This window comes from Papio anubis, chromosome 14 (genome assembly GCF_008728515.1).
Source record: "Papio anubis isolate 15944 chromosome 14, Panubis1.0, whole genome shotgun sequence".
NCBI classification, from domain to species: Eukaryota; Metazoa; Chordata; class Mammalia; order Primates; family Cercopithecidae; genus Papio; species Papio anubis.
In genome coordinates, this window is record NC_044989.1 from 90,608,486 (window position 1) to 90,630,998 (window position 22,513).

Here is a 22,513-nt window from a genome sequence, read left to right on the forward strand (position 1 = left end):
CTCCACCCGCCTTCCTCACAAGTTAAAAGCTTGTTAAGGGCAAGTGGTGATCTTTGCCACCTCTTTCCCCAAGGCTTTTAACACAAAGCCTCATGCATGACAGAGCTGTAAAACAGGTTACCAAGCTGGCTCCAGGCAGGTTTGCAGGGAACTGTGCTCTACAGAAATACCTCCTCCCCGCAGGCCCTGGGTCCTGTTCCTGAGTCATGAGTCCTGTTCTCTCATCCTGCTTGTTCTCTCTAGGGGAGCTACAGTACCTTTGAGCAACCTTGCAGGAGATACAATGGCTTATTAGAGGCAGCACAAAGACCCCGTGGAGGGAAGAGTACAGAAAGGGAAAGCGATAATCATGTATATTTTTAGACGTTCATTTTCTTAACAAAATGCTCCAAAACTTGTCCAGACTTTCAAACTCAAAAACCTAAGCCTCCTTTTCTTGAGGATCATCAAAGTCCCCGATGGTCCTTCAGGTATGTCAAGCTTCCTAGAAAATAAAGCTAAGTCATAATCACTTAACACACATGGCTAAATGGCCATTTCCTTCTAATTTATCAGCAACTGTTATATATTTCTATACTAGAAAAGAAAAATTTCTATTTATACTCAAGAGTGATACGTTAAATTTGCCATTGAAGTAAAGCAGAAAGAGTGTAGCATGTATGTATTTGTAACTCGACTGTGCATGAGACAAAGATCTACTTAGGAGAATGTGTCTAGCATGGGTCCTGAGTAACCGAACACAATCTATCATGAGCATAGAGGTGCCATGAAGTAAAACATGGTATGTTCAGGGTAGTCATGAAATACTGAATGAACAGGGGCTGGAAGAACCCCAGTAGTTAGCCAGTCCAATCTCCTCCTTTCATAGATAAGGAAGCCCCAGAGACACGTGGGAATTGCCAGAGGTCACATAGCTCATTAGGATCAGAGCCAGGATGAGGATCCAAGTCTCTTGCCTCTCCAGCCACATTGTATGCCACACCTGCCCCTCCCAGTCCTACACCACAATTGCCCTAACCAGGGTCCCTTCCCCCCTGCAGCCAGGAGTTCACACCAAAAGGAGGAAGGAGAGAACTGTGCACTGGCGTAGGACTTCACTATTCACTGTTTGCAATGGATAAAAAGCCTTGTATCAGATTGAATGCTTATATTTATGTTTATGAAAAATGCTTTGAAAAACTGTAAAGCACCATATAAATGTTAGATTAGTAATACGTTTATTACATGATTTGTATCTGGGATATTAATTCAACAGTACCAACATTATTATTGGTCATTTTATTTTCACAGCTAATTTATCTTTAATCTGGAATCCAAATTTGGCCAACATGAAAGCATCTGATTAGTTTCTGGGTTTGTCTTATTGGAAACTTCATCTCTCAGAGAGTAGAGAATATGACAGAGGAATGCTAATCTAAACATATTTCTGTCCAAGAATAAAATGATTTGTGAAAGAGGAATTTGAGATAAAGTGAATGTCATCTTGGAGTTTATGATAAAGAAGGGAAGGCGAGTCATATATAGGATTAGTCAGAATAGACTAGGTTATATTACCGTAACAAATAAATTCCAAAATCTCAGTGACTTACTACATCTAACACAGGTCATTCTATTCTCATGCATTTGCAACCACACCTAATTCATTTGTAGCACATTCTCTAGAACACGTGACTTCCAAAGTTGCTGCATCAGGGCAAGTTTATGTGACACAGGCATACACTGGCCCTTGATTGCATCAGCCAAGAGACGTAACACATCATCTATCACTTCCTCTCAGAGTTCAATGGCCAGAAAAAAACGCATGTCCCCAGCTTAAACTGCAAGGGAGACCAGGAAAAGAAGACAGACATTTACAGAGTAATCTCTCAAATGAGCAGGTATTTGGTGAGCACTGTCTACCACATGTATGTTCTCTAGATTTCAGGAAAGCAAATATCAAAAAAAGTTTGAGTGCCCTAATTGTCTAAAACCAAATCTATATATGCCTTGAATAAAAGAAAGACCGAAAGAAAAGACAATGGAGTCATAAGAATGATTATCTCTAGTTATTAAATTGCAGATTTTCCTTTCTTCTTTATATTTTTACATTTCCTCAGCAAAATTTAAAGAACATGTTTTAGAATCTGAAAAAAGTAACACAAGCTATTCTTGGAAGTTGAAACACAAGTTTAGACCAGAGATAACCTTGACTCCACTAAAGAAAATGACTCAAAAGGAAAGGGAATTTCTTTAAAATGCGCTTTTGATGAGATAACCAGAATTAGTCAGAAGAAAAGTGACAGACGGGCACAGACATGACTGCTTCCACACCGGAAGCTCTCTGAGGAACTCTGATTTTTAAAGGGCATCCATGAAGAGGGAAAGGAGGACAGGTCTCCAAGAAAGAAGAGAAAGAGGAGGCAATCCTGTTCATCACTGTATTAGGCCATACTTGTGCTGCCATAAAGAAATACCTAAGACTGAGTAATTTACAAGGAAAAGAAGTTTATTTTGGCTTATGGTTTTGCAGGCTGTACAAAAAGTATGACACCACCATCTGTGTCTGGTGAGGGCCTCACGAAGCTTCCAATCATGGCAGAAGGCAAAGAGGGCCAGGCATGTCATGTGGTGAGAGCAGGAGCAAGACAGTGAGGGAAGAGGTACCACACACTTCTGAACAACAAGGTCTTGTGAGAACTCAGTCCCTATTGAGAGGACAGCACTGAGCTATTCACAAGGCATCTGTCCCCATGATCCAAACATTTCCCAGCAGGCCTCACCTTCAACACTGGGGATTACATTTCAATGTGAGATTTGGAGGGGCAAACATCCAAACTTTATTATTCCACCCTTGGCTCCCTAAATCTCAGTGCTTCTCACATTGCAAAATAAAATCGTGCCTTCCCAATAATCCCCCCAACTTTTAACTCATTCCAGCCCCAACCCAAAAGTCCCAAAGTCCAAAGTCTCATCTGGGATTCAAGTCAAGTTCCTTCCACCTATGAGGCTGTAAAGTCAAAAACAAATTATTTACTTCCAAGATTCAAAAGTGATACAGGCATTGTGTAAACATTCCTATTCCAGAAGGGAGAAATTGGTCAAAATGTTACCAGGATTGGGTCCCAATCCAGAACCAAGAGAAGGCTCTGGACCTCGCACAAGAAAGAATTCCAGGCGAGTCCATACAGTAAAGTAAAAGCAATTGTATTAAGAAAGTAACAGAATAAAGAATGCCTACTCCATAGGCAGAACAGCAGCTTGGGCTGCTGGACTAAGGATACTTAATAGTGCGGATCACGAGGTCAGGAGATCGAGACCATCCTGGCTAACACGGTGAAACCCCGTCTCTACTAAAAATACAAAAAACTAGCCGGGCGCAGTGGCGGGCGCCTGTAGTCCCAACTACTCGGGAGGCTGAGACAGGAGAATGGCGTGAACCCGGGAGGCGGAGCTTGCAGTGAGCTGAGATCCGGCCACTGCACTCCAGCCTGGGCAGCAGAGCGAGACTCCATCTCAAAAAAAAAAAAAAAAGCAACCCAAATTATATGTTAAACAAGGGGTGAATTATTCACAAGTTTTCTGGGAACGAGGCAGGCAATCCCCCGAGCTGAGGGTTCCTCCCCTTGTTAGTCCATATGGGGTACATTTTAGATGTTGCCATGCCATCTGTAAACTGTCACGGTGCTGAGACAGGCACAGACATGACTGTTTGGGTCATGGTGGAAGTGTCTTTTGGCATGCTAATGCATTATAATTAGCATATAATGAGCAGTGAGGACAATCAGAGGTCACTCTCATCGCCATCTGTATTAGTCTGTTCTCACACTGCTGTAAAGAACTGCCCAAGACTGGGTAATTTATAAAGAAAAAGGGTTTAATTGACTCACAGTTCTGCATAGCTGGGGAAGCCTCAGGAAACTTACAATCGTGGCAGAAAGGAAAAGCAAGTACCATCTTCCTAAGGCTGCAGGAGAGAGTGAGCATGTGTGTAGGAGGAACTTCCAAACACTTATAAAACCATCAGATCTTATGAGAACTCACTCAGTATCACGAGAACAGCATAGGGGAAATTGACTCCATAATCCAATCACCTCCCACCAGGTCCTGCCCTCAACATGTGGGGATTATGGAAATTATAATTTGAGATGAGATTTGGTTGGGGACACAGAGCCAAACCATATCACCATTTTGGCTTTGTGGGTTTGGGCCAACTTCTTTACTGCAACCTGTTTTATCGGCAAGGTCTTCGCTACCTGTATCTTGTGCCAACCTCCTATCTCCTCCTATGACTTAGAATTCCTAACCTCCTAGGAATGCAGCTCAGTAGGTCTCAGTCTTATTTTACCCAGCCCCTATATAAGATGGAATTGTTCTGGTTCAAACAGCTCTGACCAAAAAAAAAAAGCAACAGGTACCACACAAGTCTGAAATTGAGCAGGGAAGACATTAAGCCTTAAAGCTGCAACATAATCTTTGATTCCATGTCCTGCAAGCTGGTTCAAGAGGTAGGCTCCCAAGGTCGTAGACAGCCCTGCCTCTGCGGCTTCCCTGGGAGTAGCCCATGTGGCTGATCTCATGGGTTGGAGTTGAGTGTATGCAGCTCTTCTAGGCTCAGGGTGCCAGCTGCCGGTGCATCTACCATTCTGGGATCTGGAGGGCAGCAGCCCTATTCCCACAGCATCACCAGGCAGTGCCCCAGTGGGGACTGTGTGTGAGGACTCCAACCCCACATTTTCCCTTGGCATTGCCCTAGTAGAGGTTCTCTGCAAGGGCTCTGCCCCTGTATCATGCTTCTGCCTGGGAACCTAGGGTTTCTAACACATCCTCTGAAATCTAGGCGGAAGTGCCCAGGCTCCCTCAATCTTGCATTCTGCGTGTCTGCAGGCTTAACACGACATGGAAACCACTAAGGCTTATGGCTTGTGCCCTCTGGAGTGGTGGCCCAAGCTGTATCTTGGCCCCTTTGAGCCAAGGCTAGAGTCAGAGCAGAGTGGCCAGGATGCGGGCAGCAGTGTCCCAAAGCTGTGCATAGCAGCGTGGCCATGGCCTGGCCCATAAAACCTCTGGGCCTAGTGCACCAAACTTCTGCACCTGTGATGGGAAGGGCTGTTTCACAGATCTCTGAAATGCCCTCAAGGCCTTTTTCCCATTGTCTCGAATATTAGCACTTGGCTCCCTTTTAGTCATGCTAATCTCTCTAGCAACGATTGCTCTGCAGCCTACTTGGATTCTTTCTCTGCCACAAGGCCAGGCTGCAAATTTTCCAAATTTTTAGACTCTACTTCCATTTTAAATATAGGTTCCAACTTTAAGTCATTTCTTTATCCCTGAGCATAGGCTGTTAGAAGCAGACAGGCCATATCCTGGCTTAGAAATTTCTAAGTAGGCCGGGGGCGGTGGCTCACTCCTGTAACCCCAGCACTTTGGGAGGCTGAGGCGGGTGGATCACAAGGTCAGGAGATCGAGACCATCCTGGCTAACATGGTGAAACCCCGACTCTACTAAAATACTAAAAAATTAGCCGGGTGTGGTGGCAGGTGCCTGTGGTCCCAGCTGCTCAGGAGGCTGAGGCAGGAGAATGGCATGAACCCAGGAGGCGGAGCTTGCAGTGAGCCGAGATGGCGCCACTGCACTCCAGCCTGGGTGACACAGTGAGACTCCGTCTCAAAAAAAAAAAAAGAAAGAAAATTTCTAAGCCACACTTTGCTGCTGAGAGGTTTCTTCTACTAGATACTCTAAGTCATCACTCTTACGTTCAAACTTCCACAGATCCCCAGGACACAAACACAATGCACCCAATTTCTTCACTGAGTTATAGCAAGGGTGACCTTTGCCCCAGTTCCCAATAAGTTCCCCATTTCCATCTGAGACTTTGTCACCCTGGACTTCATTGGCCATATCACTATCAGCATTTTGGTCACAACCATTTAGCCAGTCTCTAAGAAGTTCCATACTTTCCCTCGTCTTCTTGTTTTCTTCTGAGCCCTTTAAATTCTTCCAATCTTTGCCCGTTACCCAGTTCCAAAGTTGACTCCACATGTTCAGATATCTTTATAGCTATGCCCCACTCTTCAGTACCAATTTTCTGTATTAAGCCATTCTTTTTTTTCTTTCTTTCTTCTTTTTTTTTGAGACAGAGTCTCACTCTGTCACCCAGGTTGGAGTGCAGTGGTGTGATCTTGGCTCACTGCAAGCTCCGCTTCCCGGGTTCATGCCATTCTCCTGCCTCAGCCTCCCGAGTAGCTGGGACTATAGGCACCCACCACCACGCCTGGCTAATTTTTTGTATTTTTAGTAGAGATGGGGTTTCACCATGTTAGCCAGGATGGTCTTGATCTCCTGACCTTGTGATCCACCCACCTCAGCCTCCTAAAATGCTGGGTTTACAGGTGTGAGCCACCACGCCCAGCCTGTATTAAGCCATTCTTATGTTGCTATAAAGAAATATCTGAGGCTGGGTAATTTATATGGAAATAAAGTTTATTTGGGCTCACAGTTCTGCAGGCTGTACAAGCATGGCACCGATATCTGCTCAGCTTTTGGCGAGGGCTTAGGAAGCTTCCAGTCACGGCAGAGAGTGAAGGGGAGCAGGGATGTCACATGTCAAAAGCAGTAACAAGACAGCAAAGGGGGAGTGCCATACACTTTTAAACAACCATAGCTCAGGAGAACTCATTCACTATTGAGAGGACAGTACCAAGCTATTCATGATGGATCTGCCCCCATGATCCAAACACCTCCCACCAGGCCCTGCCTCCAACACTGGGGATTACATTTCAACATGAGATTTGGAGGGAACAAATACCCAGACTACATCAATCACCCGTCTCCAGAGAAAAGGAAAAGGGAATTTAGAAACAGAAAAAACCGCATCCATCAGGGAACAGATGAGCTAAGGTGACGAGGTAATTGCAGCTAAATAGAAATTTGCTGACTGAACGTGAAGCTGTCCCTTCCTGCTATGGACTTCAGATTTTAGCCCACTTGAATTGCTCCATATCCTCCAAGCCATGGCCAGCCCTTGACTCTCTGGGTTCCCAAGCACTTGCTGCCTTCATCACACAGTTTGAGTTAAGGCAGAAAGACTGGTTTCCACGTACACTTTGTGGAAGCTTTCTCATTTCTCTATATAATCTCTGTCCTTTGTCTACTGCTTTAAAATCTAGAAATTGTTTACAAACACAAAGGTGATCCTTTAAAAGCTCAAAGTTGATTGTGTCACCAATATATACTACTCTTAATGGCTTCCTGTTAAACTTTGAGTAAACGCTTTACGGAGCCTACATAAGGCCATGACTGTCTGGCTCTTATGTTCCTCCTCATCCTCATCTCACCAATTCACCCTCCACTCCTGTATCCCTCACTCCTTCCCCCTTCTCTCTCTGAGCTCCAGACTCAATGACCTACTTCCACTCTTTTTGACCCCCAGGGACTTATCTCAGCCTGGAATTTTCCCTCTTCGCCCTCCACTGAACTGTACACTCCCAGTCTAAGACATGTGCTTCTGTCACACACCCTTACTGTACTTATCTCAGTTTATAATTATCTACTCATTTAGAAAAGTATCGATGAAGGTCTTCACTGTCAGCTTTCAGTATAGCAGGAATCATAGCTGATTTTACTTAACAGGGTTTCATTCTTCGTAACTTTTGTTTGTTTGTTTGTTTGTTTGTTTTTTGAGATGGAGACTCACTCTTGCCCAGGCTGGAGTGCTATGGCGTGATCTCGGCTCACCGTAACCTCTGCCTCCTGGGTTCAAGTGATTCTCCTGCTTCAGCCTCCCAAGTAGCTGGGATTACAGGTGCCTGTCACCACACCCAACTAATTTTTTGTATTTTTCGTAGAGATGGGGTTTCATCATGTTAGCCAAGCTAGTCTCGAACTCCTGACCTCAGGCGATCCACCCACCTCGGCCTGCCAAAGTGCTGGGATTACAGGCATGAGCCACCGCGCCCAGCCATTCCTTTTTCACTTATGGGTGAGAAGCCATTAGAGATTATTTCTTCTTTTTTTTTCTCTCTTCACTGACACACCAGGGTCACTAAGTAGTAGGATACTGTGAACTAGAATTCAAGAAATTGAGTTTTAATTTTACCTCCCACTGTCATATGAATTCTCCATGTGACCTTGGGCCATACTTCCCCTGTACCCTGTTTCCTCTTTTATAAAAGTAAGAATTTAAACTAGATGGTCTCTGACATGCATCCTTCTCTAACATATTCTGGGACCTTCAACAGACTAAGATAAAGCAGAATAATTAAAACTTAATTTAAAAGAACACAGGAAAGGAAGCGGCTACATTAAGGAAGAGAGACATCCTCATGGTTGAAGCAGCATATGCCCTGGTGTCTGGATCCCATTTAGGAAACATGGTAACTTTGCAATCTTGGGCAAATTGCTTAATTTCTCTGGACCTTGACTTCCTCTTCTGTAAGATGTGATAAGAACATCTACCTCACAGGTCTGATGAGAGGATTAAGTGAGATAATGTATTATAATCCCTTGAACCTGGTAGGCTGTTATGTTAAGTCCTTTCCTCCTTCACTGTAGCTATAATGGAATTTAAAAACACATTATAACTAGAGCATGAGTTGCGACGAAAGGCTCAATTGTCTCTGCATGTGTTGGCTTATGCATGCTTAATTCCTCTGAAAAGCTTTTATACCACGTGAAAGGAAATAATTGCATTTCCCTGAAAATTCACAGGAAAAAGTTACATTTTTCTCTTCATTCAAGTGATTCTGTCAGACCCAACCACATGCAACAATTTTAAAGTTGCTTCCAAATAGGTTTACAGATATTTCCTGTCTTTATAGAACAACGGCAAGACCATGACTGAAGTTCACATCCAGATTCCACCACTAACCATGTACCCAATTACTTCAGTCACCTTCATTCAGGTCTTATATATCACAGAATAAAATCAGATTTCATCAGAGGAGGTGAAGAGAGGGAGAGGAGGTATTTCAATCCCTTCCCCCCTCCCCTGTTTTTTGTTGTTTTTTTTTTTAACAAGTATCCTAGAGTTACTGAATGATAGCATGTTCAAGGGGAAAAGACCCTAAGGATGATCTTTTTCAGTCAACACTTGGTGTTGGTGGTGATAAGAGACTCCAGCATCTTTATGCAGTAGAAAGAGAAGACTGGACTCTGAATCAGAAGCTTGACTTCAAGCACTGGTTTCATCAGTCTTGTGGTCTTGGGTTGGTCACTTCACCTATTCAAGGATCCTCAGCTATGAAAGAGGACAGTGTCAGCTAACTCTTGTAGGTGCAGTGAGGAGGCAGCGAGATAGTGCAGGTAAACTAGAAAACAATTGCCACATGAAAGGCATCACAATGGTTCTTTAGACTCATAAGCTCCAATCTTATAAAACATACCCAGTCACCTACCAACATAGAACATCTCACCTTGCATATCTGATTTTGTGGATCATGGGAAAAAACTGCTGATTCCTAGCAAAACCCATGGCATAGAATAAGTGCACAATAATTTTTTTTCTTCCTAAATGATTTAGATGACAGTGACTCATTAAGGGTTTCTTGAGGCCTCCTCAGAGTCTAGAGGTGAGCGCCTGAAGCTACCCAACGTCCCTGTCACAGGATGGCTCCCAACACACACACACCACAGGCCTGCCCAGTATGTTCCACTATCCCTTCCCTAGAAGAGGTAACTTTTGTTCACAGTCCCAGAAAAGCAGGCTCCCCAAAACAATGCAAGGACCCACCTCTCTCTGAACCTCACCCACCCTAGTTTTCCTTTAAAAATCAATTGACAAGACAGTCATGTGAAGGAAAATGTTGGGTGATATTCTAACCCAAGTTCGCTGCTTCTCAACCAAGTTCTCCTTGAGAAATTCAACAACCACATTTGGGGAATTCTCTACAACAGAGGAGTGAGGATGGGACCAGGATGGGTATTGCCTATGTGGGTGGAACCAGGGTTTTTTCCTGGATTACCAAAGAGATGGTATGCATTGCTCCCAGAAGCTAAATATCTTCACGCTTTCAATGGTGGCCTTCACCTGAAAATGTTATCCCTGTTGAAGCTTTCGAGCCAATATTTTCATAAGAACTATATTTTCTTTGGTGAACTAAGGCATTATAATGATGACTATACAGGTTCTTGAGTGACTGAAGCCATCATTAGCATTGTTATTATTTTTGTTTAGTTGCATCTCCATAGCAGCTCACATTCACAATGTGCTTTGCAATTGTTCCTTAGCAATAGCCCTCACAAGATTCTCAGGAGGAGAGGAGGTAATCAGGATTAACATTTCTGTGCTGCCTAAGGAGGAACCAAGGTAAGCAGAAATGTAGCCAGTTGGCTGACATCACTGTTCCTTCAGGATTTATCCTTAGACACCCAAGCTTCTACCCTAGTCTGGTGCTACACTTACATTGCTTACATCCAAGTGTGGTTATTTCTGTGGCTCTTGTTATAGCTATTATAGCACCAGGTACATGACCAGGAGAATTAGACTGGCATTAAATCAGAATAAGAGATTTTGCACCTGAAATAGACCTTATGACATCTAACCAATCCTATTATTTATAATTAAACAGGAACAGAGGGAATACTTTATCCAACTCACACAAGCCGCTTTCCTCCCAGATCCACACTTTTTTGCTTTTCTATACCATGTTTTAGTGCCTTGCCTCTTTTTTTTCTCTCTCTCTCTTCTACCTTGTTCTTCCATCCATTTCCTTTGTTTGTTTATTTTTTTTTTAGAGATGGGGGCTTCACTACGTTGCCCACACTGGACTCGAACTCTGAGCCTCAAGTGATTGTCCTGCCTCAGCCTCCTGAACAGCTGGAACTACAGGGGCATGCCACCACACCTAGTTCATTTCCTTTATTTAAAATATTTATGGCTTAAACTCCACCTGGGAACATCCATTTGCTAAGAGTCTGGTGTTCTGCCACCTGAACTAGGCTGGCCACGGGAATTATAAAAGCCGAGAAATTCTTTAATAATAGTAACCAGGCAACACCATTGAAGTCTCAGATGTAAAAATCCATGCCTTCCTTTCTCCCAATCTCCATTCCCAAACTTAGCCACTGGCTGCTGGCTGAGGCCTTAGGCATACCTCCCGGGGCTTGCACACACCTTCTTCTACAGAAGACACACCTTGGGTGTATCCTACAGACCAGGCTTCTCTCGGGTCCTCGGTAGACGGCTACTTTACTGTAACAGGGCCAGGGTGGAGAGTTCTGTCCCGAAGCTCTGTCCCCTCTCTAGGAAATGTGTTGACAATATTCAGAGGAGTAAGAGGCTCCAGACTTCTTTGTGGTCAAATATCACTTTTCTCTTCTCTACCCTGACCTAACCAGGAGCTTGTCACCCCATACTCTGAAGTGATTTATGCCTTAATCAAGCAAACTTCCCTCTTCAGAAAAGATGGCTCATTTTCCCTCAAAAGTTGCCAGAAGCTGCCAAGTATTCTGCCAATTCACATTCAACCTGGAGCACAATCAGCAGATTCAGCCAGAACACAACTCCAGCTACTATTAGAACTATTATTATTCATGAATTCCTCTCGAAATCTAGCCCCTTGGCTTCTGATTTCAGGATTTCTCCCTTCCTCCTAGAAACTTGATAAGTTTCCTGCACTTCCCTTTTTCTAAGACTACATGTTTGTCATCTTATAAAGCAAAGCAGTGAATAAAGGAACCAAGTCAATACCTTCTGGAATATCTGCAAACAACAATAATATCAGCTATGCCATCTTTCATTATTTTAGCCAGTATCAAGTTGAATGAACGTAGAAAAATACAAAACTGAATTCTTCCCTGTAAATTCCCCGTTTTGACGACGTACTTGTAGCCACGCCTACTTAAGACAATTACAAAAGGCAAAGAAGACTGACTCAGGCTTAAGCTGCCAGCCAGAGAGGGAGTCATTTCATTGGCGTTTGAGTCAGCAAAGGTATTGTCCTCACATCTCTGGCTATTAAAGTATTTTCTGTTGTTGTTTTTCTCTTTGGCTGTTTTCTCTCACATTGCCTTCTCTAAAGCTACAGCCTCTCCTTTCTTTTCTTGTCCCTCCCCGGTTTGGTATGTGACCTAGAATTACAGTCAGATTTTAGAAAATTATTCTCTCATTTTTCTGATAAGGACCGATTCGTTTTACTGAGAGATGGCAGAATTAGCTTCCTGTGAGGGCATGGGGTGAATACAACTGAGGCTTCTCATGGGAGGGAATCTCTACTACCCAAAATTATTAGGAGAAAATTGAACATTTCCAAGTCTGTCTCTCCCTTACCTCTGTGTAAGGGAAACACCTTATTCTTGTGGTGTTTCTGTAACCTCTTCAAACTTTCATTGATTGAATGCCTGTTCTGTGCAATACATTAGGTTGGGCACATAAGGAATACCAATATAAATAAAACATTCTAAAAGAAGTTTACGATCTAATAAAGGAGACAGGTACATAGCAAACTAATTCAAAGGAGCTAGCAGATGGAGAAAATGCTGAATGTGGACTAAGTCATTCAACAAAGTTTTCAAGAAGCACAAAGAGGAGGGGTTCCCCTCACAGGTATCCGGGTTAGAGGCTGGCTGAGCTGACCGTGGCTGGTGTTCTCTGTTGCAGAAGTCAAGATGGCCAAAGTTCCGGACATGTTTGAAGACCTGAAGAACTGTTACAGGTAAGGAATAAGATGTATCTCTTGTGATTTAATGAAGGTTTCAAGGCTCACCAGAATCCAGCTAGGCATAACAGTGACCAGCATGGGGCCAGGCCGGCAGAGGCTGTAGGAATGTGTACTAGTCCTGAAGTCAGAGCAGGTTCAGAGAAGACCCAGAAAGACTGAGCATTCAGCATGTTAAACTGAGATTACATTGGCAGGGAGACCACCATTTTAGAAAAGTTATTTTTGAGGTCTGCTGAGTCCTACATGAATTTCAGCATCAACTCAGACACAGCCTCTGTTGAGATCACATACCCTGATATAAGAATGGGTTTTACTGGTCCATTCTCAGGAAAACTTGGTCTCCTTCAGGAACAGGAAATGATTCCACAGCAAGCTGGGCATGTGAACGCAGATACGCAGGCAAATCTCGCTCATATGTAGAAGAAAGGTAAATGAACACAAAGATAAAATTACGGAACATATTAAACTAACATGATGTTTCCATTATCGGTAGTCAATACTAATGCAAACTAGGTTGTCAAAATTTTGCCTGGATATTTTACTAAGTATAAATTATGAAATCTGTTTTAGTGAATACATGAAAGCAATGTGTAACATATAATCTATTTGGTTAAAATAAAAATGAAGTGCTTCAAAACCTTTCTTTTCTCTTAAGGAGCTTAACATTCTTCCCTGAACTTCAATTAAAGTTCTTTGTTAGCCAGGTCTAATTTTTATAGATAAAGCACAGGTAAAGCTCAAAGCCTGTCTTGATGACTACTAATTCCATATTAGTAAGGTATGAATTACTCTACCTATGTGTATGTGTAGAAGTCCTTAAATTTCAAAGATGACTGTAATGGCCGTGTGTATGTGTGTGACCCACAACTACCGTGGTCATTAAAACACGTTGGCCAGAGACCAAAGTGAAATAACAAACAATTACATTCTCATCGTCTTATTTGGCAGTGAAAACGAAGAAGACAGTTCCTCCATTGACCATCTGTCTCTGAATCAGGTAAGCAAATGACTGTAATTCTCATGGGACTGCTATTCTTACACAGTAGTTTCTTCATCAAAAGAGAACAGCAATGACTTGAATCTTAAATGCTTTTGTTTTACCCTCACTAGAGGTCCAGAGACCTGTCTTCCACTGTAAGCGAGAGCAGCTGCCTTATAAAGTTGATGTGCATTGGCTTCTCCCAGAACAGAGCAGAATTATCCCAAATCCCTGAGAACTGGAGTCTCCTGGGGCAGGCTTCATCAGGATGTTAGTTATGCCATCCTGAGACAGGCCCCACAGACCGCTTCACCAGGGGTCTGTCTCCTAACATGATGTGTTGTGGTTGCCCTCTCTGACACCAGCATCAGAGGTTAGAGAAAGTCTCCAAACATGAAGCTGGGGGAGAGGAAGCAAGCCAATTGAAAGTGAGAAATCTACAGCCACTCACCAAGCTGTGTCATTGTGTTTGGAGACCACAAATAGACAGTATAAGTACTGCCTGGTATGTCTTTGGTACTGGCTTTAAAAGCTGTCCTCAAAGGAGTATTTCTAAAATATTTTGAGCATTGTTAAGTAGATTTTTAGCCTCCTGAGAGGGAACTAATTGGAAAGCTACCACTCACTACAATCATTGTTAACCTATTTAGTTACAGCATCTCATTTTTGAACATGCAAATAAATGAAAAAGTCTTCCTAAAAAGTCATCTTTTTACCTTGGAAGGAGAAAGGAAGTTGAGACAAAAGGGAGAGAGGGAGGGAAGCCCTAATGAAACATGAGTTACCTAAGACCAGAATGGAGATCCTCCTCACTACATCTGTTGAATACAGCACTACTGAAAGGACTTTCATTCCCTGACCATGAACAGCCTCTCAGTTTCTGTTTTCCTTCCTCATAGAAATCCTTCTATGATGTAAGCTATGGCCCACTCCATGAAGGCTGCATGGATCAGTCTGTGTCTCTGAGTATCTCTGAAATCTCTAAAACATCCAAGCTGTCCTTCAAGCAGAGCATGGTGGTAGTATCAACCAATGGGAAGGTTCTGAAGAAGAGACGGTTGAGTTTAAGCCAGTCCATCGCGGATGATCACCTGGAGGCCATCGCCAACGACTCAGAGGAAGGTAAGGGGTCAAGCACAATAATATCTTTGTTTCACAGTTTTAAGTAAGTAGGGACAATAGAATTTAGGGGAAAATTAAACCTGGAGGCAGAATAACAAGAAGACAACCAAGCATTCGTCTGGTAACTACATAGAAAGAAAATTAATTTTTATCCTTCTCCAGGAGGGAGAGATGAGCAGTGGCCAAAATTGAGAATACTTGCTCACAGCCATTATTTCTTGGCCATATTGTAAAGGTCATGTGGCTTTTAGCCTTTCAGGAGAAAGCAGTAACAAGACCACTTACAAGCTATGTTCCTCTCATACTAACTATGCCTCCTTGGGCACGTTACATAATCTTTCGGTGATTCAGTTTCCTCCACTGTAAAATGGAAATAATCAGAATCCCCCACTCATTGGATTGTTGTAAAGATTAAGAGTCTCAGGCTTTATAGACTGAGCTAGCTGGGCCCTCCTGACTGTTATAAAGGTTAAATGAGTCAACATTCCCTAACTTCTGGACTAGAATAATGTCTGGTACATAGTAAGAACCCAATAAATGTTAGCTATTATTATTATTATTACTACTACTACCTATATGAATACAACCAGCAATATTAACTTATTAATGACTGATTATGTCTAAACCTCACAAGAATCCTACCTTCTCATTTTACATAAAAGGAAACTAAGCTCATTGAGATAGGTAAACTGCCCAACGGCACACATCTGTAAGTGGGAGAGCCTCAAATCTAATCCAGTTCTACCTGAGTATAAAAACCATGGTTTCTCCTCCATGCCTTTACTGTACAAGCCTCCACATGAACTAGAAACCCAGTATTCCTGTTTTTTGTTTTTTTTTTTTTTTTTTTTTTTTTGAGACGGAGTCTCGCTCTGTCGCCCAGGCTGGAGTGCAGTGGCCGGATCTCAGCTCACTGCAAGCTCCGCCTCCCGGGTTTACGCCATTCTCCTGCCTCAGCCTCCTGAGTAGCTGGGACTACAGGCGCCCGCCACCTCGCCCGGCTAGTTTTTTGTATTTTTAGTAGAGACGGGGTTTCACCATGTTAGCCAGGATGGTCTCGATCTCCTGACCTCGTGATCCGCCCGTCTCGGCCTCCCAAAGTGCTGGGATTACAGGCTTGAGCCACCGCGCCCGGCCTAGTATTCCTGTTTTTAAGATAATACCTAAGCAATAACATGTGTTTACCTAGAAGGTTTTAAAATGTAACAATATATAAGAAAATAAAAATCACTCATATTGCCAGTGAGAGTTTACTACTACCAGCGCTATGGTATGTTTCCTTAAAGTCTTTGCTATACACATACCTACATGTGAACAAATATGCCTAACATTATCAAGACCACACTATTTACAACTTTATATCTAGCTTTTCTTACTTAGCAATGTATTGAGGACATTTTAGAGTGCCCATTTTTCACCATTATAAGCAATGCAACAATGAACATCTGTATAAACATTCATTTCTCTCACCCTTTATTTCCTTAGAATATATTCCTAGAATTTCCCAGAGCCATGAAGATTTGTGATGCTATTGATATGTGCCACTTTGCAGAAATGTGGTGGATCTGCACTCTCAGTGACATATATAATTATTTTTAAGGCGTTCATTTTTTTCTCAGAGTGCATTCATTTGAACATATAGATAGGAAATACTGGTAGTCTTCCTGGTCAGTTAGAAACACCCACACAATGAGAAAGTTGTGCAAATAGTCTTTTTAAAAACAATGAAACTATTGCCTGAGGAATTGAAGTTTTAAAAGAAGCACATAAGTAACAACAAGGATAATCCTAGAAAACCAATTCTACTGCTGACTGGGTGATTTCACTTCTCTTTGCTTCCTCATTTGGATTAGAATATTCCTGATATCCCCTCCAGAACTATCTTCCCTGCTTGTACTAGAGTGTGTATATCATCTGTGTTTGTACACAGACATTAATCTACACTTGTGATCATGGTTTTAGAAATCATCAAGCCCAGGTCGGCACCTTTTAGCTTCCTAAGCAATATGACATACCACTTTATAAGGATCATCAAACACGAATTCATCCTGAATGACACCCTCAATCAAACTATAATTCGAGCCAATGATCAGTACCTCACGGCTGCTGCAATACATAATCTGGATGAAGCAGGTATATTAAAATGGTACCAGACATTTCTGTCATCCTCCCCTCCTTTCATTTACTTATTTATTTATTTCAATCTTTCTGCTTGCAAAAAAACATACTTCTTCAGAGTTCTGGGTTGCACCATTCTTCTAGAATAGCTTGAAGCACAGCGCTCCCATAAAAATCCCAAGCCAGGGCAGAAGGTTCAACTAAATCTGGAAGTTGCACAAGAGAGAAGTGTCCTATATTTGAGAGTAAAGGGTTGTGCACAAAGCTTGCTGATGTACTACCTCTTTGGTTCTTTCAGACATTCTTACCCTCAATTTTAAAACTTAGAAAACTCACTGTCAGACATATTAAATGACTTACTCAGATTTACCCAGAAGCCAATGAAGAACAATCACTCTCCTTTAAAGTCTGTTGATGAAACTCACAAGTAACACCAAACTAGGAAGGTCTTTATTATCTCTGATAACACATTTGTAAGGCAAAACTACCAATAAGCTACAAATATGGCTTAAAGGATGAAGTTTAGTGTCCAAAAACTTTTATCACACACATCCAATTTTCATGGCGGACATGTTTTAGTTTCAACAGTATACATATTTTCAAAGGTCCAGAGAGGCAATTTTGCAATAAACCAGCAAGACATTTTCTGATTGGATGCACTTCAGCTAACATGCTTTCAACTCTGCATTTACAAATTATTTTGTGTTCTATTTCCTACTTAATATTATTTCTGCAATTTTCCCAATATTCACATCATATGTGTATTTGCCATTTTTAATGTCACTAGATAATTCAATCATGTTGCTCTGTTGGTCCCTTGGGTTTACTCTAAATAGCTTGGTTGCAAATATCTTTGTATATATTATTGTTTTTTCTCCTATGTGGTAATCTCTTTGAGCATATCCCAAAGTGGAATGCCTAGATCAACGGGCATAATTTGACAGCTCTTATTAAACGTTATTCTGTAAGTAAAAACTGAACTACTTTTCAGTATCATTAGCAACATATGAGTGTATCAGCTTCCTAAACCCCTCCATTTTAGGTCGTTATGAACTCATGATCTAACAAATTACAGGGTCTATCCCACTAACAAAATTATAAGAGATTCAACACTTATTCAGCCCCCAAGGATTCATTCAATGTAGAAAATTCTAAGAACATTAACCAAGTATTTACCTGCTTGGTGAGTGTGGAAGACATTGTGAAGGATACAAAGATGTATAGAATTCCATTCCTGACTTCCAGGTATTGACACCATAGGTGGGGACCTAACTATACACACATACATACACACACACACACACACACACACACACACACACCATGCACACACAATCTACATCAACACTTGATTTTATACAAATGCAATGAATTCACTTTATTTTTGGCTCTTCTCTTCACCAGTGAAATTTGACATGGGTGCTTATACGTCATCAAAGGATGATACTAAAGTTCCTGTGATTCTAAGAATCTCAAAAACTCAATTGTATGTGAGTGCCCAAGATGAAGACCAACCGGTGCTGCTGAAGGTCAGTTGTCCCTTTGTCTCCCACTTACCCTCATTTACATCTCATATGTTTGTAAATAAGCCCAATAGGCAGACACCTCTAACAAGGTGACACCATCCTCTTTTCTTCCTACCACAGCCCCCACCTGCCCACCCCACTCCCATCGATTCCAGAGGCATGCCTAAGCAGGATCTGGAGAAAATATAATAGAGGTGGCAAAAGTAAATAAGAAGAAAATTACCTTCTTCTTTCTTTTTCCTTTCCCTGCCTGACCTTATTCACCTCCCACCCCAGGGCATCCATTTATTCCATTGATCTTTACTGACATCTATTATCTGACCTACACAATACTAGACCTTAGGGCAATGTGGCCTGCCTCCAAGAAACTCAAATAAGCCAACTGGGATCAGAGAGGATTAATCACCTGCCAATGGGCACAAAGCAAAAAGTTGGGAACCAAGTCCCAAAATGGGGCTTGCTGCTTCCAGTGCCCCTCTCTCTGCATTGATGTCAGCATTATCCTTCATCCCAGCCCTATCTCCACTACCACTTCCCCCCTCAAACACACACACACACACACAATAGCCTTAGATGTTTTCTCCACTGATAAGTAGGTGACTCAATTTGTAAGTGTGTAATCCAAGACCTTCTATTCCCAACTAGAACTTATGTGCCTGCCTGTGCTTTTCTGGATCAAGTGATGCCCACAGAGTAGGGTAGCAGCTTCATTCATGAACTCATTCAACAAGCATTATTCATTGAGAGCCTTCTATTTTTCAGGCATAGTGCCAACAGCTGTGTAGACAGTGGTGCATCAAAGCCTCTAGTCTCATAGAACTTAGTCTTCTGGAGGATACGGAAAACAGACAATTCAAACAACCAACAAAAGAGCAAGACACTGCAAAAAAAAAAAAAATGAATAGGGTGCTAAGATAGAGAAAAGTGGGAGAGTGCTATTTAGACAAAGTGGTAAAAACAAATCCCCTTGTGAGATGAGAGCTGCTGACAGGAGGGGGTGGGTCATGGTTGTGGGTTTGGGGGTAGGACATTCAGAGAAGTGTGAACACACCCAAGCCCTACAACTTCAAGATGGTAAAGGACAGCTCCAAGGATGAGAAGAAGCACTCTTGGAACTGGGGCATTTTGAGAAGGAGAAAAAATATGCAGGCCGGGCGCGGTGGCTCAAGCCTGTAATCCCAGCACTTTGGGAGGCCGAGGCGGGTGGATCACGAGGTCAGGAGATCGAGACTATCCTGGCTAACATGGTGAAACCCCGTCTCTACTAAAAATACAAAAAACTAGCCGGGCGTGGTGGTGGGCGCCTGTAGTCTCAGCTACTTGGGAGGCTGAGGCGGGAGAATGGCGTGAACCCAGGAGGCGGAGCTTGCAGTGAGCCGAGATCACGCCACTGCACTCCAGCCTGGGAGCACAGCGAGACTCCGTCTCAAAAAAAAAAAAAAAGAAAAAATATGCAGAGACTAGAGCTTGCATTTGGATTTCATTTGAGGTACAATGAAAAGCCATTAATGGGTTTCAGACAGTGCAAAGCCCTGACCTCACTTATACTTCCTAAAATAGAAAACAGATCAGAAGGAAGGCAATAGAGAAAGCAGAAAGTCCAATGAGGAGGTTTAACGGCAGTCATGGGGGTGGGGTAAGGAAAAGAAGTGGAAAGAAACAGGCAGAATTGGGTTATATTTTGGAGATAGAACCAACAGAAGGAAGAGGAGAAATATCATTTACGAGAAGGGAAAAAGTAGGAGAGGAATAGGTTTGGGAAATAAATCCTGCTGACATTGGAAACCCCAAGGAAGCCTCAAAAGTATGTTTACTTGCTTTGGATTTTAAAGAGTAGGAAAGAAGCATCTCAACTTGGAATTTGAAATCTATTTTTCAATTGAGTTAAATTCTACTCACACTCACAAGAAAAGTACACTCTGAAGAGAGTATATTGAAAGAGTTTAGTTACTGATATACTTAGGAATTTTGTGTGTGTGTGTGTGTGTGTGTGTGTGTGTGTGTGTGTGTGTGTTTAACCTTCAATTGTTGACTTACATACTGAGATAAATGTCATCTAAATGCTAAATTGATCTCCCAAAGGTATCATTTGTTCATTTGGAGATCAAAATGTTTAGGGGGCTTAGAATCACCAGTGCTCAGATTTGATGCAAAATGCCTTAGGCCTATGTTGAAGGCAGGACAGAAACAATATTTCCCTCCTACTTGCCTGGATACAGTGAGATACTAGTGTCCCCAGTAATCTTCATAACTAATTTAGATCTCTCTTTAATCAACTAAGGAAATCAACTCTTATTAATAGACTGGGCCACACATCTACTAGGCATGTAATAAATGCTTGTTGAATGAACAAATGAATGAAGAGCCTATAGCATCATGTTACAGCCATAGTCCTAAAGTGCTGTTCCTCATGAAGGCCAAATGCCAAGGGATTGAGCTTCAGTCCTTTTTCTAACGTCTTGCTCTCTAACAGAATTCTCTTCTTTTCTTCATAGGAGATGCCTGAGATACCCAAAACCATCACAGGTAGTGAGACCAACTTCCTCTTCTTCTGGGAAACTCATGGCACTAAGAACTACTTCATATCAGTTGCCCATCCAAACTTGTTTATTGCCACAAAGCACGACAATTGGGTGTGCCTGGCAAAGGGGCTACCCTCTATCACTGACTTTCAGATACTGGAAAACCAGGCTTAGGTCTGGAGTCTGCTCACTTGTGCAGTGTTGACAGTTCATATGTACCATGTATATGAAAAAGCTAAATCCTTTACTGTTAGTCATTTGCTGCGGGTGTACTGAGCCTTGTAATTCTAAATGAATGTTTACACTCTTTGTAAGAGAGAAGCAATGTCTAGTGGAACCAACACTAACATATAATGTTGTTTGTTATTTAAAGAACACCCTATATTTTGCATAGTACCAATCATTTTAATTATTATTCTTCATAACAATCTTAGGAGGACCAGAGCTACTGACTACGGCTACCAAAAAGACTCTACCCATATTACAGATGGGCAAATTAAGGCATAAGAAAACTAAGAAATATGCACAATAGCAGTTGAAATAAGAAGCCACGGACCTAGTATTTCATTTCAACTGTTTGCTTCTACTTTTAAGTTGCTGATGAACTCTTACTCAAATAGCATAAGTTTCTGGGACCTCGGTTTTATCATTTTCAAAATGGAGTGAATAATACCTAAGCCTTCCTGCCGCAACAGTTTTTTATGCTAATCAGGGAGGTCATTTTGGTAAAATACTTCTTGAACCTGAGCCTCAAGATGAAGGCAAAGCACGAAATGTTATTTTTAAATTATTATTTATATATGTATTTATAAATATATTTAAGATAATGATAACATATTATATTTATGGGAGCCCCTTCATCCTCTGAGCGTGACCAGGCATCCTCCAGAATAGCAGACAGTGCTTTCTGGGATGAGTAAGTTTGATTTCATTAATACAGGGCATTTTGGTCCAAGTTGTGCTTATCCCATAGCCAGGAAACTCTGCATTCTAGTACTTGGGAGACCTGTGATTATATAATAAATGTATATTAATTACTTTGAGCTGATAATTGGTCCAATCTTTGACTCTTTTGTAATTAAACTTGCCTGGGCGTTCTTGTTTCATTCAATTCCACCTGCAATCAAGTCCTACAAGCTAAAATTAGATGAACTCAACTTTGACAACCATGAGACCACTGTTATCAAAACTTTCTTTTCTGGAATGTAATCAACGTTTCTTCTAGGTTATAAAAATTGTGATCAGACCATATGTTACATTATTATCAACAACAGTGATTGATAGATTATTATCAGTCATAACTGAATAAAGCTTGCAGCAAAATTCTCTGACACATAGTTGTTCATTGTCTTAATCATTATTTTACTGCATGGTAATTAGGAACAAAAGGTAAACGTTTACATAAATAATTGCATTTAGTGTTACTTTATAAAACCAAACCAAGATTTTATATTTTTTCTCCTCTTTGTTAGCTGCCAGTATGCATAAATGGCATTAAGAATGATAATATTTCCGGGTTCACTTAAAGCTCACATTACACAAACACAAAACATGTGTTCCTATCTTTATACAAACTTACACATATAGGGATACATTAAAAACAACTAATAG

General features: G+C 41.7%; 1 protein-coding gene and 1 long non-coding RNA gene across 3 annotated transcripts; both read left to right on the forward strand.

Moving 5' to 3' along the window:
• Positions 1-9,470: 9,470 nt before the first annotated feature.
• LOC116270312 lies at positions 9,471-10,769 on the forward strand. The gene is made up of 3 exons (XR_004178338.1): positions 9,471-9,545; positions 10,204-10,282; positions 10,711-10,769. It is a non-coding gene; the product is annotated as an uncharacterized LOC116270312 (long non-coding RNA).
• A 188-nt stretch (positions 10,770-10,957) lies between these two features.
• On the forward strand, positions 10,958-22,219 carry IL1A (interleukin 1 alpha). Of its 2 annotated transcripts, XM_031655358.1 has the most exons (8): positions 11,614-11,908; positions 12,575-12,629; positions 13,584-13,632; positions 14,514-14,736; positions 16,699-16,869; positions 18,259-18,383; positions 20,876-20,906; positions 21,337-22,219. In XM_031655358.1, exons 2-8 carry the CDS (start codon positions 12,583-12,585, stop codon positions 21,432-21,434), a joined length of 744 nt encoding a protein of 247 aa, XP_031511218.1. In that variant the 5' UTR covers positions 11,614-11,908; positions 12,575-12,582; the 3' UTR covers positions 21,435-22,219. The 2 variants fall into 2 exon arrangements, with proteins under 2 accessions (XP_003909193.1, XP_031511218.1); XM_003909144.5 differs by having other exon boundaries at positions 10,958-11,908; positions 20,876-21,953.
• The last annotated feature ends 294 nt before the right edge of the window (positions 22,220-22,513 follow it).

What these genes read in the sequence shown, in the direction of transcription:
- IL1A (XM_003909144.5), top strand. Translation starts at nt 12,583, where the DNA reads ATGGCCAAAGTTCCGGACATGTTTGAAGACCTGAAGAACTGTTACAG. An exon ending in ACCATCTGTCTCTGAATCAG is followed by an intron (nt 13,633 to 14,513) that starts GTAAGCAAATGA and finishes CCTTCCTCATAG; the next exon opens with AAATCCTTCTATGATGTAAG. An exon ending in ACCAACCGGTGCTGCTGAAG is followed by an intron (nt 18,384 to 20,875) that starts GTCAGTTGTCCC and finishes TTTTCTTCATAG; the next exon opens with GAGATGCCTGAGATACCCAA.